Below are 15,365 nucleotides of genomic sequence, written 5' to 3'. Positions count from 1 at the left end.
TTTTTATTTTTTTTCCATGTGTACAGGGGTAACACATCATACTAAATATGTAAGGTCATATCTACGTGGGTTTGATTTCAGAAACTAATAAAATATTCTCTAAATAATGAAAAAAAGAATAAGATAAGACTATAAGAGCAAGAAGCAATTTAAATATGTTCAGGGACCATTTTCATCTCCAGAATTAAGGATTATTTTAATGTTACATCATTGCCTTTTCTCTTTTACTTTCTGTTTTTGTTTTAGTTTAGGATTCCCTATTTTAATGTTCATACAGAGATTTCTTTAACCGAAATGCTGAATAGTTTCTTTGGTGTGAAAAACTATAATAGTACACAGGATCCTAATGAGATAATTAATAATGTGAAATAGGAAGTAAAGGGCTAAAGGTATAGGGAAAGTGGGAAGGGTGGGGGAAAGGTAATAAGGGAGAGGAAAAAATATGAGAAACTGAAAAAATGGAAATAAAGTGTTTGTAAATGGGGAGGGGAGGAGAGGGTGAAGGGAGGGCAGGGACAAGGGGAAAAAATGAGAATCAAGATCTATTATGTAAAGGTACAGAATCCCAATGATGAATGTAATTGTATTGTATACCTAGATTGTACCAATAAACTCAATAAAAAGAAAAAAAAATTTAAAAAGAAAACGTGGGATGTAGTTCAGTGTGAAGCCACTGGGTTTAGTCTTCAGTGCTGGGGATAGGAAGAGAAAAGGAAAAAAGAGGACTTGGCATTTAGGTCAGTGGCACTGTGCCTGCATAGAAAGTAAAAGGTCCTGAGTTCAATCCCTGGTATGAGTGGAAAAAAAAGAAAACAAAACTTTTATTTTGGCTGTTATTTAACTACCATTCTGCACCTGTATTTTTTATTTTGTACTAGTATATGTAATTTATTATGTTATATTGATTTTTGTTTGTTTATTTTACCATCCCTAACAAATTAAAGGTGGAGAGATACTCATCATCTGTCTCCTGACAGATCTTTTGTTCCAGAAAACAATTAAGTCACATCCATTGGGACTGTATATGGACACCAAGAGTAGGAAAACACTCTGGAAATACTATTGAAGTAGAATTTCTCACCAGTCCTATGGTTTTATTGGGTTCCATCCACATGCTTAGATTTCCTGTTTTCAAAACTCTGAATCCATTGCTTCTTGACCTTTTGGCTAAGATCAAGTGCAAAATTCTGAACCATTTTACTCTGTCAAAATGGTATATAGCCTTTGATAATCTGCATACAGTTAGGACCAGTGCATGCCTTTTCCTGGTTCTAAATTCAATACAATGCTAGTGAAAAATAGAATTATAGGGTATTGTTGATTTATATTATGGAGATACTTCATTCCAATTAACTATCCTATATAAAAATTAAGGCTGAAAGAACAACCAAGCCACCAACATCATATGTTGGTATCAAAGTAGGAATCTGCTGTTTTTCTGTGATGTGTCTTCATTACAGCAGATTGTCTTTCAGTTTTAATTGTGTCATTGGGAACATCATTTACCAGGCCATGTCTCATCATATTTTTTAGCCTTTGATAAAATTTAATTATATAAATTATTAAATTATATTAACTCTTTATCCTTTGTTTCCCCATCTTTACCTTGTTTTAAGTACTATGAAAGATATAAATAAATTAAAAAATAAATGTAGATGTCCATGAATTGTTTAAAATCACTTATAGAATGTATTTATATGAGTAGAAAATAATTCAAAAGCATGTGAGGGACAGCATTGTGTCAACCTGTGAGTGGCATATCAGCTCACAATAAGCTAACAATTCTTGAGTAGTATTGAAAATGAAAATGACCTATAAAATGAAGGTAGTCATTACTTGGAGGTGGTCTGATCTCCAGAGTCTGGTGATAATCTGTGTCTTCTAAGATTGTGACCACGTGACCATTCTTGGTAAGCAAGAGAGCTTCTAATTGTAGTGAATGATATCTATGATTCACTATCAGCTTTGTAGCAGGAGGTCTGCAGCATGCAGAGTGCCTGCCTTCCCTGAGTACTTGAGTCCTTTGGGTATCATGCTTTCCCACAGTGCCTTGCTCAAATTCAGCCCTCCCTGGGACTTACTGAGGTATCTGGCAAGATACATAATCAATATTCATTGAGATCTGATCCTTGCATAACTTTTACTGCTGTTCCCACTCAGGGCCAAAAGACTTGTTATTACTGTGGATGACATAATTTCTTGGACTTCATTTCAGTCTGAAAAATCTTTAAGGAAAAGACTGTACCAATATTGGGTTAGGCAGCTTTATTTTCTTTTTATCAAAGTGAGCATACTCTCAAGCTATTTTTCATTTTTATTCTTTCCCAGCCCATAAACAAAAAAGTCTTTTTTCTCATTAACTTCATCTTAATATCTTCCATTAGTTATGTATTTTAGCTTATCTAATATTATTCTTATTCCTAATATATATTTTACCGCATGCATCCTTTCAGTTAGCTTTCCTTATATAGTTTAATATTTTTATTGCTAAGAAATATATAATAAATGATAATGTTATTCTATATGGTCTTTTGTGAGGTGTTAGAGATTTGATAAATGAGTATAAATGATCTATATGCAATGCTTATATATGCCTATATGTATTTATCCTTTTAAAGTAATATAGAATATATGAGAAGTAGATGAAATCTGCAAATGTATTTTGTGAAAAGAACTCATATCTGCAAGACATCAGTTTTAGAAATAATATTTTATGTTATTGAAAGAAAACTAAATTAATATGCTCTTGTTTTAGTCTTCATTTCAGAGGATTTCTTCCCAACCATATATTTCTCAAATGTGTATTTATGGATTTTCTAGTTTTACTTGTTTATTTCAAGTCACTTTCTTCCCATTGCATAGTAGGGGCATATATCTGAAATGTTGAAGAGCTTGCCTGTATTTTTGTAACTACTTGACCTCAGTTGGATAACAATTACTATAAAACCTGAAAAACTTGCTTTTATGTTAATCCAGTTTTGAATTTTTCCTTGGTACATGAACTAGAAAGAAATAAATCAAATCCCTACTGCATAGTCTTTTTGCTATATCTGGCTGTCAGTATATATAAGATTTAAAGCAAGCTGTGATCCATATCACTTTCTACAGTGTCTCCATTGAATTAGTCTGCCGAGCTCAAATCACATCTTAGTAATACTCCAGTGCATAGATCTCAGGATATTTACTTTAGAAGTGGACTATAACTGCTGTGTGTTGGACTAAGGTCTCAGAAGGGGTCAATTTTGTACTGAACTCTGAGATTACTGGGCAATACATTGCAACCCTTCTAGCTAATCTTACCTTAACCTCAAATAGTTCCTTAGATCATCCTGACATGCTGGAAGACCAAGATGATGTTTCACTCCAAAATAGTGAAATGCCTAAGTTTTGAAAGTGTGCTTTCCCCAGCTCTAGCAGATCTCACAGCACCATCGAAGAAATCAGTCTTTTCTTAATTTGACCACTATTTTCAAATTTAGAGAAATTTATATCAATAATAGACATATAAAAACTCCCAGGATAAATTACAAACATACAGTATTTGTTGGTCCCTAAGATATGTGTCTGTGGAACAGGTTATGGCATCGCAAAAATATTTCTTCAGAGAGATAATATGTATAACTTTTCAGCACACATATTAAAACATTTCATAGGAATATTATTTTTTGTCTTTGAGCTTAGTCTACTGTATATTTGGATCCTCTATGAAATTACCTTCATATAGCTGTGATTACTATTCCTTAACTAATGTATGAAGAATAATCCAAGAGTTGAATACATTGATGTCAGTTAATGGTTCTGATGGAGTTATCATTGTAACAGATTGAAATCTCATATGATATGGACGTAGGCCAAACACTGCTTAAGATCAACCATGTTGTCTGGCTTATTAATTTTATTCAGAAAACTACTCCTTTTAAAATATCTAGTATATTCTTATTGGAGAGTTGGACCTGGCAGGGATTGTTGGAAAGAAACTATGACTTTCTTACTGTTTTAAACAGTTATTAATTAGATAACTTTTTAATCTATTTATATGACACAAGGGTTCTAGACTGATACATAATGAAGAAGCATCCTGTGCTCAAAAGTTTTAGAAATTTTCACTTGAATACTTACCAGTAATAAACATTATGTGATCCTACTGTGATTCTGAGAAGCTGCTCAAGCCTAGTTTCTCTCATATTAGTCACTCCTTCTTGCACCATGGTTATCTAACCCTAGATATTATCTCTGAACCTATCACAAGCAAGGAACTAAGTAGGACTGTATTATTTAAGTGAAATGATCATATTCAAGTGAAATGATCAGCTGCATTATCAAATGGGGTTTGGAATCTTTCTGTGAAGATGTATTATGTTTTTCTATAGTGTTGGTTTGTAAAAATAAATGTTTATGCAATATATTTATGAAACATTTTCTTGATGTATTAAAGTACAATAAAATAAGGTTCTTACTATTACTTTCAAATTGTAAACAATTGTATGTCCTGATGAGTTGGGATCTGCTAAACTGTTTGAATTGTGACAAGTTTTGTTCATTTCTTTCATTAATATATAAGAACTTTTATTTATTAAAATTTAAAAGAATTTAATGGAGTTGATTTTACAGTTGACTTTTCTTGGCCTTTCTATAAGTTTTTTTTTTCAGCTTTAATTGAGTTTATTGGTACATTTTAGGGATACAGTACAGTTACGTTGGGATCTGCTAAACTGTTTGAATTGTGACAAGTTTTGTTCATTTCTTTCATTAATATATAAGAACTTTTATTTATTAAAATTTAAAAGAATTTAATGGAGTTGATTTTACAGTTGACTTTTCTTGGCCTTTCTATAAGTTTTTTTTTTCAGCTTTAATTGAGTTTATTGGTACATTTTAGGGATACAGTACAGTTACATTCATTGTTGGGGGATTGTATAAGAGTATATCTTCAATATGTATCCATTTTCCTATGAATTAATCTATTTTCTCATTCTTTATGGCTGAGTAATATTCCATTTTATAGAAAAACCACATCTTCTTTATCCAGTTTCCAACGGATGGGCAAATGGGCTGTTTCCAAGATTTAGCTATTACAAACTGTGCCACTATCTATAAGTTTTAAAACTTTATTAGTAATATCTACCTTTTATATTTATTAATCCATTCTAATACTATAGCTGATCATGTTAAACTAGTGTCATCCTGGGACCAGGGGTTTAGCTCAGTGGTTCTACCACTTGCCTTGCAAGTGCAAGGACCCAAGTTCGATCCCTGGTACCAAAAAAAAAAAAGGTAGTGTCATCATAAAATGTAGTAAAACTTAGAAAACTATTAACATGCAAATGATCCAGGTTCTGAAAGCTCTGAAATAACATTTGTATAGCATGTGTATATACATAGCTGGACGCACAGTGGTTTGTTTTTTTTTTTTTACAGCTAAGACACTTTTTTGGAGAAGTTTTATATTACTTAGCCAAATGTAAATGATTTCATAATAATCTCAGGTGAGTGCATTATTCCTCTAGTGTTCATATATTTGTGAGTTTATTTGATTATGGGAACCTGTTGAAAGGCAAAGCCACATTTAATTCCTTCCAAAATTATAGCTAAATAATTATAAAAAACTAGTACTGGAGAGAAATAGAGAAACAAAGAGATTGGTTCTTTCTTTCTTTCTTTCTTTCTTTCTTTCTTTCTTTCTTTCTTTCTTTCTTTCTTTCTTTTTTTTGTGGTACTGTGGATTGAACTCGGATCCTTGTGCTTGCACTGCAAGGTAGGCGGTGGAACCACTGAGCTAAATCCCTAGTCCAGGTTATTTCTTCTCTTATCAAAGCCAAACTTTCTATGTTATCATCAGAAATACTGAATTTGATTGTTAAAATTACATAACTTTTACATCTCTGCCCTATGCAGCATGCTCCCCATGCCATTTGATTTGCTTACTACTCATACATGCCACCTCACTGCCTCTGTTGAGCTTTCACCTTGAGCTTATTTTTTGTTTTTAGAAGTTGGTTCTGTTTTTTCAGATTTATCCAACACCCTACATTATTCATGAAAGCTTTCCCAAATATTTCATTTTGTTTTCACTGATACTTTTGTGAATATCTTTTAAAGCATTTGTACAAAGCCCCTCACAGTGTGTTAGTTCTCTCTTCTGTGTATTTCATGGCATTAGTGTTGATCGAGTCATAGGCTCCTTTTGAGGAAGACTTACTATTTATAGATTTGTGCATAGCATCGATTCTCAGTAGACACAAAGTAAATCTGTATGCAAACTTTTTACTGATTTATTGTTATAGAGCTTGCAAAAGTGTAATAATTTGGTGGTTGTTAGAATTGTGTTGTAAATGTCCAAGTTGAAAATTACTCAAGGCATTTGGGATGAAGATGCAAGTAGGATTAAGAATGCATTTTTTCTTAGTAGCTCAAATTAATGGATATCAATAAGAAAAAATGATTTAAAATAAATTCTCTTTATATGCTCTTTAAACATTAGTGTATCTTATTTGTAACTACTGTTTTAACTTTCCTTATATAAATCTAATGTTTTTTAACCTAACCTGAAGCCACAAAATTTCATTTAGTCCAGACTGGAGAATTGTGGCAATTTAACATGTCTTATTCTCTAGGACTCCTACAGTTAGTTAAAATTGTTTCCACTTCTTGGGCCTCCAGCCTATGATATAGTTGGAAGGGACAGTTTTTAAAAGGACAGAACAGGTATGGCTGGAATGAGTCTCATATGCAGTATAATCCTTCCACCTGTTCTCCGCATGCTGGTATTTTAAAGCCCTACAAGAAACATAAACTATTTCAGGAGTACACCAAATTCTCACACCTTGAGAAAAGAGTTTAGTCACCTTTGCTTTCAGTCAGTTTCAGGTTGGGATTACTTCATGTAGAACATGGTGTTTGGGGAAGGGTAAGTATAGGGCTGGTATGACCTGTCATGGCAGCCAGGGACTAGCAAGGTACAACCCTCAGCTAGATCAGACCCAATGACTGTTTCTGTAAATAAAGTTTTATTGGAACACAGCCACACTTTGTCTTCTGCTGCCTTTATGCTGCAACAGCAGAGTAGTTGTTCCAAAGATCTCATGGCCTCCTGGCTGAAAATACTTACTCTGTAATCCTTTGCATTAGGTTCCTAACCGAAGCACTAACTCTGACCTAAAATACTATACTACTGTGCTATGAGTATTGTATTCAGAATATGTGGTGTAGTAGGGAGAATTCCAGATAAATGTATATGATGGTTTTGGTTAGACTATAGTTTATAGCCTCTTTGGAAAAGAAAAATTTTGTAAGAATGAGATTTGGAAAAATGAATTCTAATCATTTAGGGCACAGCAGTTATCATCCTTGAATGTTTTTTTTTTTTTTTTTTTTTTTTTTTTATTTTTTTTTTTTTTTTTTTTGTAGAATGAGTCATTCTTATGGTTCTTAGTAGATAGAGACAGTCTGGATTTAATATTCTGCTTAATGCTTCTCCCAGAAGTTATTTTGACAAAGAACTTGTCAGCCCCTTGAATTAAAATGAAAGGGCCAGAAAATATTTTTCTCAGCTGTTAGAAATTAAATAATATATTAAGAAGTTTTAAAATGATAGGCTTTGGCATGGGTGAGGTTAAATTTCTTTTCCAACTAGTTAACAAAGATTCTTTTCTGTTAATTAGGCTAATTATCACCTGATCAGGGCAAAAATGCACTCATGACTTAAGTAGTGGGCTCCTTTGAGAACTGTGTAAAAGCCCTCAAGGGAGGTTTTCCGGCCCTCATCTGGAAGCCACACTGGAACCTTCAGTGTTGAATTTAGTAAAGGAAACCTTCTAATCTTAGGTTTTTGTGGCTTCTTGACATAAATTATGGTCGTGTTTTTATGTAATCTGAAACAGGTAACTCTTAAAATCTTGCATAATTTAAGTAATCTAGATATTAGTACTGTATTGTTAAGGAATATTCTGATTTCAGGCTATCACTTTATTCATTGAGGCCTTTGTATATACATATGCACAAATATTCCAAAGGAGATGGTCAACAATGCCCCAAAGTATCTTAATTAACTTATTGTTATTTAGGTGTCCATGTACCTTCTTGATTATTCAATTTAAGGAAAATAGTGAGACATTTTTATGCTCTATGTAAAGTTGCATGCTGTATTTAAGCATTTTATAGAACTTTGGAATTTCATAGAAATAAAATGAACAGGAACACTGTAGAATAATATTGAGGTGTTTAATGTGGTTTAAGTGCCTGTTACACATGACATAATACTTCACTCCTAAGAGCAGTTTTACATATTTTTATACATATTTATATTTCTTGGGCCAGAAACATTATAAGCTTCCCACAATTATGCTAGTTACAGATATGAATTTGTTATTGTTTCACAATTTTTTAAACTTCTTCAGTTTCCTTGTTACCCTTTGGGGTACTTTTAAAGGATAAGATGCTCAAGTGAATTTAGTGAGTATTGTAGTTGCTCTTCCGTGGTTTTCTTTATATGTCTCTTTATGTGCTTCTTTGTTCAACAAAGTGATTACCTCAGTTCTCTTTGCAGCTCTGTGCAGATTTACATGGCAACCCTACTGAGCACAGACCACATCGATTTCACCTAATCTTTTAGTGTATTATTATATAATTATTAAATTATAATCATTAAAAAAGAGGCTTTTATTCAAAAGGAACAGCCTGTGCATTGGTAGTATTTGAGTAAATTAGTAGAAATCTTTGAAACATTCAATAGTATATTAGGTTGTTTTGCTAGGAATCACATAAGCTTTGCATTGTTTCACAGTTCTGTAATCTTTATTCACAAAGACTAGCTGTGCTTATCCATTAAATTTTTTTAACATAAGTTTACTTTTACAATTATAATTCTGAATCAGTATTTTTGTGTTACAGTTTAGAATGACAGTTACTGTAAATTTACTTTGCAGTTTTATTAAAGTTTTGTTTGCAGTACATTTTAGGCTTATTGGTGTGCTTCTTGCTTATGTATTTTTATGATTTATGCATTTGATAATTCTCCATGGTAGAAGGGTTAAAATGTTTTGATTGTTTACTTAGAGTAGTTATTTTGAATTGTGAAAACTTCAAAAATAAAGGCATCACCTGAAAAATGATAACTAGAGTCATATTGACTTCAGATTCCTTTCTTTTTAAAAGCTAATTACAGCTGTAATTGTCACTCTGCCACTATCTGCTTCCCTGTACTTCCCACCTCAAACGTAAGCAGTGTCCTAAACTTATAATATTATCTATGTTTTAGCATGTGGACTTCATTTTTTTCATCTAATATTGATTAACTTAAATTTTATATGACTAACTTGCTTTTAAATGCAATTACATGTTTGAAATATTTAAACACATAGATAAATGTAGCACTAATTTATTTTCACAACATTATATTCTATTTGATGATTAAACTTATTACCTTCTCCTCACCTTAGGACTGTTTAAACTATAGTGGAAGAAATTTGCCTTCATATGTCCCTATATCTGCAAGAGTTTCTCAATGGTAAATACCTAGAATAGACTTTTCTGGGGAACAAATATGAATAGAACATAATCAGCTTAACAAGGATTGCTAAAGCAGCTTCATTTAAAAATTATCCTGAATAGACAACAACAAAAATACACTAGTAACACTTCTAAATTGTTTTCATAAAATTATTTAGAAACAGCTTTGTCTTTATATATACATAATAAGATCTGCATAGTTTTTGTTACCTTATAAATAGAATAAATAATCCCTGTATTAGGATTTCATTTATTTATTTATTTGCATTACTGGGATTGAACATAGGACCATTGTATTGAGATGCATCCTTAGTCCTTTATCTTTTTTATCCCAAGACAAGTAGCTAAATTCTCTAGGCTGGACTCAAATTTAACAATTCTCTTTGCTGAGATCACAGTCATGGGCCATCACGTCTAGCTAAGATTTCTTAAATAGCATTTTTTAAATTTTAAAAAAATTACAGAATTTCTTCTACAATACTTGTAATATGGAAAGATAAACTTATAGATGAACCCAAAATACAAATTTTGTATTTGAACATAACTTATCCATTATTTAGGTACTCACAAGCAAGAAAATGTTCTAAAAGAGAGTTTTTCTAAGGCCAAAATAACTGTAAAGATAATGCTGTTAATCATAGAACTATAATTTGTCTCCCTACAAATTCTTTAGCTTAGCTGTGTTCATCGTGCCTATTAACATCCAGATAAGAAATTGTAGTTTTTGTTACATGGCCAGTACTGGTTTTGTTGCTTCAAAATAGAAGTCTAGAGGTGTAGATTTTAATCTTGGCTCTGTTACTACATATTGTGTAACAAGAAACTCCTTGGTGCATGTAGTCCATCTTGTCCTGTACCTCTGCTCCCTACATGGATCAGGCCTAAAGACATTCCAGGTTTGGCAGGAATTGCATCAATCACAGCACACATAGCAGTGTATAAAGAAGCCTCTTATAAATATACCAAATATAATACAAATGCTTGGAATTTTATCTAAGAGCCCCTATTTAATTTAGGAATCCTTCTAAATTTGTGCCAAAAAATTAGCTCTCAATTATTTGCTAGGCTGCATTTACCTTATTTCAAAAAGTTTTAGCGTCATATGCATCTCAATCTCAAGAATTACATACTGAAAAAAACCTCTTAATAGAAATTGCTAGATATGTTACATATATTTTGTGTTGGAAATATTTTCCTCAGAGTTTCCAGGCCATTCCCTGTATTATCTTCTGATTACTCAGACTGCTGGTAAGAAGTCTGGTATTATTTTTATTTCTTTTGCTTATAATTTTGCTCCCTTTGAATCCCTTTAGATTTCTTTGATTTCTTTATATCTGGTAGGTATGTTTAGTGAAACCCAAAAAAAGGGAAGGTGACAAAACTGCCTTTTTGGGGTACATATCTGTGGTTCATAATAAATGTATTAATTGTGTGTAGTGGGCACATGTGCATGACATATCTTAATTCTTTTACATCCCCTTCTGCTGCCTACTCCCCCCAAACTGCTCTTTTACTCTAAATCTGATAGCACTATTAGGCAGTTTGTAATTTTAAAAAGTACATAAAAGAGGCTAGGATACCAAAGAGTATCCAGTGGCACTGAAGTCCAGTGTCTCTCTAAGAGACAGCCTTCTGCTGATCATGTTTGTTAATGCCTCTGCAGTGCCAGTCATATCATTTTTTAAAAAACTTAGTTATAAATGTTTAAAATTTTAAAAACTCTGTAAGTGTTTAGAATCCCAAAATTATCTGAAACACATTCAGAAAACATTTTTATCTGTGTATATAAATCTGTGCATTATACACAGCTCTGGTCTTTTATATATGTGTGAAATAGGGCACAGTTTTTGAACTAAAACAAGTGTCGTGGAAAGATAGAACAAGTGTCCTGAGGGTCAGGAAGCCTGGACAGTCTGCATGAGCCTAGTTGATGTGAAGTCAACATCTCGTGTTCTGATCCTGAAGGCTTTGAGGATATGAGAAGGAATGAAACTCTTCACTGAAGTTCATTTCATCCAATTAATTGTCTAAAATTATTCATTGAACTTTGCCGAGTCTCAGGCCTCTTCTTGGCCTTAAGGATAGGTGTACCAAATGCTTTTCTGTGCTAGTGTTATCTTTACATGATAGATCTTCATACATCCTTTTCCTGATCTTTTACTTTTACTTTTTGCAAAATAAATCTTTTTAATATAAATTAAATTTAATTAAACAAGAAATTTCTCACCATCCATGACTTCTGACATTACCCACTGTAGGTGACCTGTGCTGGTGTCTGGAAGGAGATGCACCACTGACGATGTAGCTTGTGGATGATTTGTAGTCACAGTGTGTGAGATTCTCTCAGCACCTTTGCTTACCAGATCAGGGGCTTTCTCATGCATTTCCTGTTACTGGAAAGCTCTCTGCTAGCTCTGTACTGTATTTCTAGTTGTCACCTATATTTTATTAAGTTAAATGCGACCTCTAAGAACCCTCTAATCTGTGCTGGCCCATGATTGCTTTTCATTTAAAATTAAAATGGCATTTTAAATTTTTTTCTGGCTTTGAGTTTATTTTTTGTGAATAGTTTTTCTCCCTTATTAAGCTGTAATTTCTTTGAAGGGCAAATTTGGCTCTTTTCCCTCTGATTTTTCTATACTATCTGCGCTGATGTTCTTGGAGTAGAGATAATTTCGCATTTCTAAAGTTCATCTATAGCACATATTGATATCCTCATCCATATCTTTGTGTCCACACCACAGAAAAGAAATGTGTTTTAGCCCAGGGTCTGTCCTGGAGATGCCTCAGGAAGGATTCCTGAAGGTCCTAAGGAGAGCCAGCATCCCATGGCAGATCACCAAGCCAGCATGAATTTGTGTGAGGGCACATACTTTAGAATATTGGAAATTCTGAATTTGTGTAGTTGGAGAAGACCCACTGATAAGTAGGAGGACCGTTTACATTGGTAATGTATCTAGTGCTTTTCAAAGTGCCTGTGAATGAGATTATTTTTGTAAGGGGATTATAAAACAGGTTTTCTGAAAGTCCAGTGGTTGGTGTTGTTCTTAGTTATCTGGCTTTTCTTGTTTCATGACAGGCACTGAGTTTCTGTTTAATTTTTTTTATTGCATATGAATAATAGAGTACCTATATTGGGGTTACATAGATGTAATTGTGTTAAATGTACATTGTGGTTGCTTTAAAAATGAAGGATTTATTTTGTCATTCATAAAGTTGTAATACAGTCTGGAGAAACTATTTGTTTAAAGATAGCATCTAGTTAACCTCCTTATTTATTTTGTGTAGGTGAAGGTTAGATCCACAATAAATACATGAAGAAATAAGTAGATAGGGGAATTTATCTTGGAAATAAGATCCCTGTCATGGTTTTGAAATGTTCAATGCATGAAGACCCATCAAAAAGATATACGAACATGATATTTTTTCCAGTGTACTTCAAAGTATTTCGTTGTATTTGTCATTCTCTAGTACCAGTAAGCAGTGATCAAATGATATAGTAATTTCAAAGTCAGTCTGTGTTAATGGGTGTAAAAATAGTGTCTCTTCACATTCATTATAGAGATAAATTGGCAATTTACTATTAATGAAGTGCGTGGAATATATTATGACATTTCTTAAATGTTTATTAGTTTTATTTTACGTTTAAGATCTAATTTCATAACTACATTAACGAAAGAGAGATTTTCTAAAAAGTAATTCATAATTTGATCGATAGGATTTATGAAACTCCAAATGATTAATCTGTTCAAGCAATCTACCTACATTCCCAAAATGGGAAATCTAATTATTTGGAGCTTATGATTCTTTATCTGCCCTAATGAAGCTGAGGAAATGTGTAAAATAATGATTCAAACCTGTATATGACAGTATATACTCTTTCTGCAACTTCTCATTGAAAATGTAATTTAAAACACAGATATTATAACTGTATATTTTTTATTGCATGACCTGGCTGAAAGTATAGCCTAATTTATGATAGTTAACTTGAGCTGCAATAGTCTCCCCTTTTTTGGCATAGTGCTTATCAACTTACTGAAATACTTTTTGTTAGGTTTTAAATTGCTTTTATTTGACTATTAATTATCTTGAATTAATTAGCTGGATACTGTTAATCACAGGGATTGATTTTACTCGATAGTATAAGAAATAAAATAATTGCTGATGATGATTACATGAATGCAAGTGAAAAGGACCTTAAATCAACTACAGGAAGTGTTCAAGATTTTGTTTATTGTCAGATTCCTTTTATTGTTGAGGGTATTGAAAGATCTTAAACTGGAACCTGCAATATTTTCTTATATAAGTGCTGATTTGTTAGTTTCAGGTTTTTTTTTTTTTTCCATAAGGAATGTTTATAGTTTCTTTTTGTCAAAGAGTTTTTAAAGTAAAAAACTATAGATAGTCCGCTTATATTTTTATCAAAGGAAACTTTTTATGTGCCCCTGTGGCAACCCCTTGATCAGGAAGCACAGTAGAGTCTCCCTTCTCTTCCTGAGAGTGTGGTGCTGTGAGTCCGTGGGGTGCCTTTCAGGAGCAGCTCTGTGCCTGGCTGAAAGCAGGGCTTGTCTGAATGGTTGAGTATGGATAGCATTTCATTTAGCCTTTGCTCTGACAGCCCATGCCCTGGATAAGTGGTGTAGGCCTGTACAGGTGAAATCTATTCTCACTTTTGCCTCAGGGGTGACTGGACTGTAACAGAATTTTTCAAACCCGTTGGGCCCAACCGCAAAGCAGAGAATAAATGGCTGAAGTGCCAGGCCTCGACAGAAAAATCAATGCCTGGTTATACAGACATGACAGACCAGGCCTACAGTTCTCTTCACAGAGGCTGTGCACCACCCTTCTGAGTTACCATTCACTTTGTCTGGGCCCTTTGATGTTAGTGTATAAGCCAAATTTACATTGTTTTCTCTCTCTTTCACGCAGGAAATTTACATGCCATTTGTGTGATAGAAGTTTCACAGAGAAGTGGGCCTTGAACAACCACATGAAACTGCACACGGGAGAAAAGCCTTTTAAGTGTACGTGGCCCACATGCCACTACTCATTCCTTACAGCCTCCGCAATGAAAGACCACTACAGGACACACACAGGTGTGCCATGTCCCTTTCTTTCCTTGAGTCTGGGAACAGAGAGATGCGGTGGGCTGTGACAATTGTACATTAGTTACCATGATAGCAATCAATGGGAATGATGTCCTATTTGCAGAGTTTAAAGATTGTGGTAATTATGTATGAGAAAAGTACAATATTATTCATTACTTTTCAGTGATACTTAAGGTAGTACTGAAGGAACATTTTAGTATATGTGTGCATGAACATGTGTATGTGTGTGTCTAAAAATTAGGTTTATATTTATAAGCTCATGTTTGAAAGTACTTGTGTACTTTTTGAATGTATACACCTTTTTAGATGTGAACCTTATCAAAGATGATTTGGGATATTGTTTTCAAAGGAACTAATCTTATATTTTGTTATGGATGTAAACTATTTCCACAATAATTTTATACCATTATTTATTCTTAGTTTTATATACCATTTAAGAAATTTTAGGTAAAGTGGTCTCTCAGGGAGAATGTTGTCAGATCTAAGAGTTTTTGATAATGCATAGTGGCTAATCTGAATTGATCTACTATAACTGTAATGTATAAAATTATACATTAAAAAACCCAAATTCAAATAAATTTTACACCAAAATATTGAAAGAACTGTGTGGAATTTGAACTGATTAATAGTGATGGTAATGTTGAAAACACATCTGAGTTGGACATGGTACTGAGGACACTTACTTTGGGCCTTCATGACTATATATATCCCATAAATATGCTATTGTCATGTACTGTGTTTACAATTTAT

At 33.1% G+C, this 15,365-nt stretch overlaps 1 protein-coding gene across 1 annotated transcript in view; it reads left to right on the top strand.

The window, feature by feature from the left end:
• Znf407 (zinc finger protein 407) overlaps nucleotides 1-15,365 on the top strand; it is a 466,360-nt gene that overhangs the window by 257,957 nt on the left and 193,038 nt on the right. Inside the window, exon 5 of the mRNA XM_010610665.3 lies at nucleotides 14,437-14,603. Coding sequence (XP_010608967.1) covers nucleotides 14,437-14,603 — 167 coding nt within the window. The remainder of the gene's footprint in view (nucleotides 1-14,436; nucleotides 14,604-15,365) is intronic.

The sequence above is a fragment of the Fukomys damarensis genome, unplaced genomic scaffold, assembly GCF_012274545.1.
Source record: "Fukomys damarensis isolate Sample0158 unplaced genomic scaffold, DMR_v1.0_HiC HiC_scaffold_30, whole genome shotgun sequence".
In the NCBI taxonomy this organism is placed as follows: Eukaryota; Metazoa; Chordata; class Mammalia; order Rodentia; family Bathyergidae; genus Fukomys; species Fukomys damarensis.
Note: the sequence above shows the minus strand (reverse complement) of the source record. Positions and strands in the feature narration are given on the sequence as shown.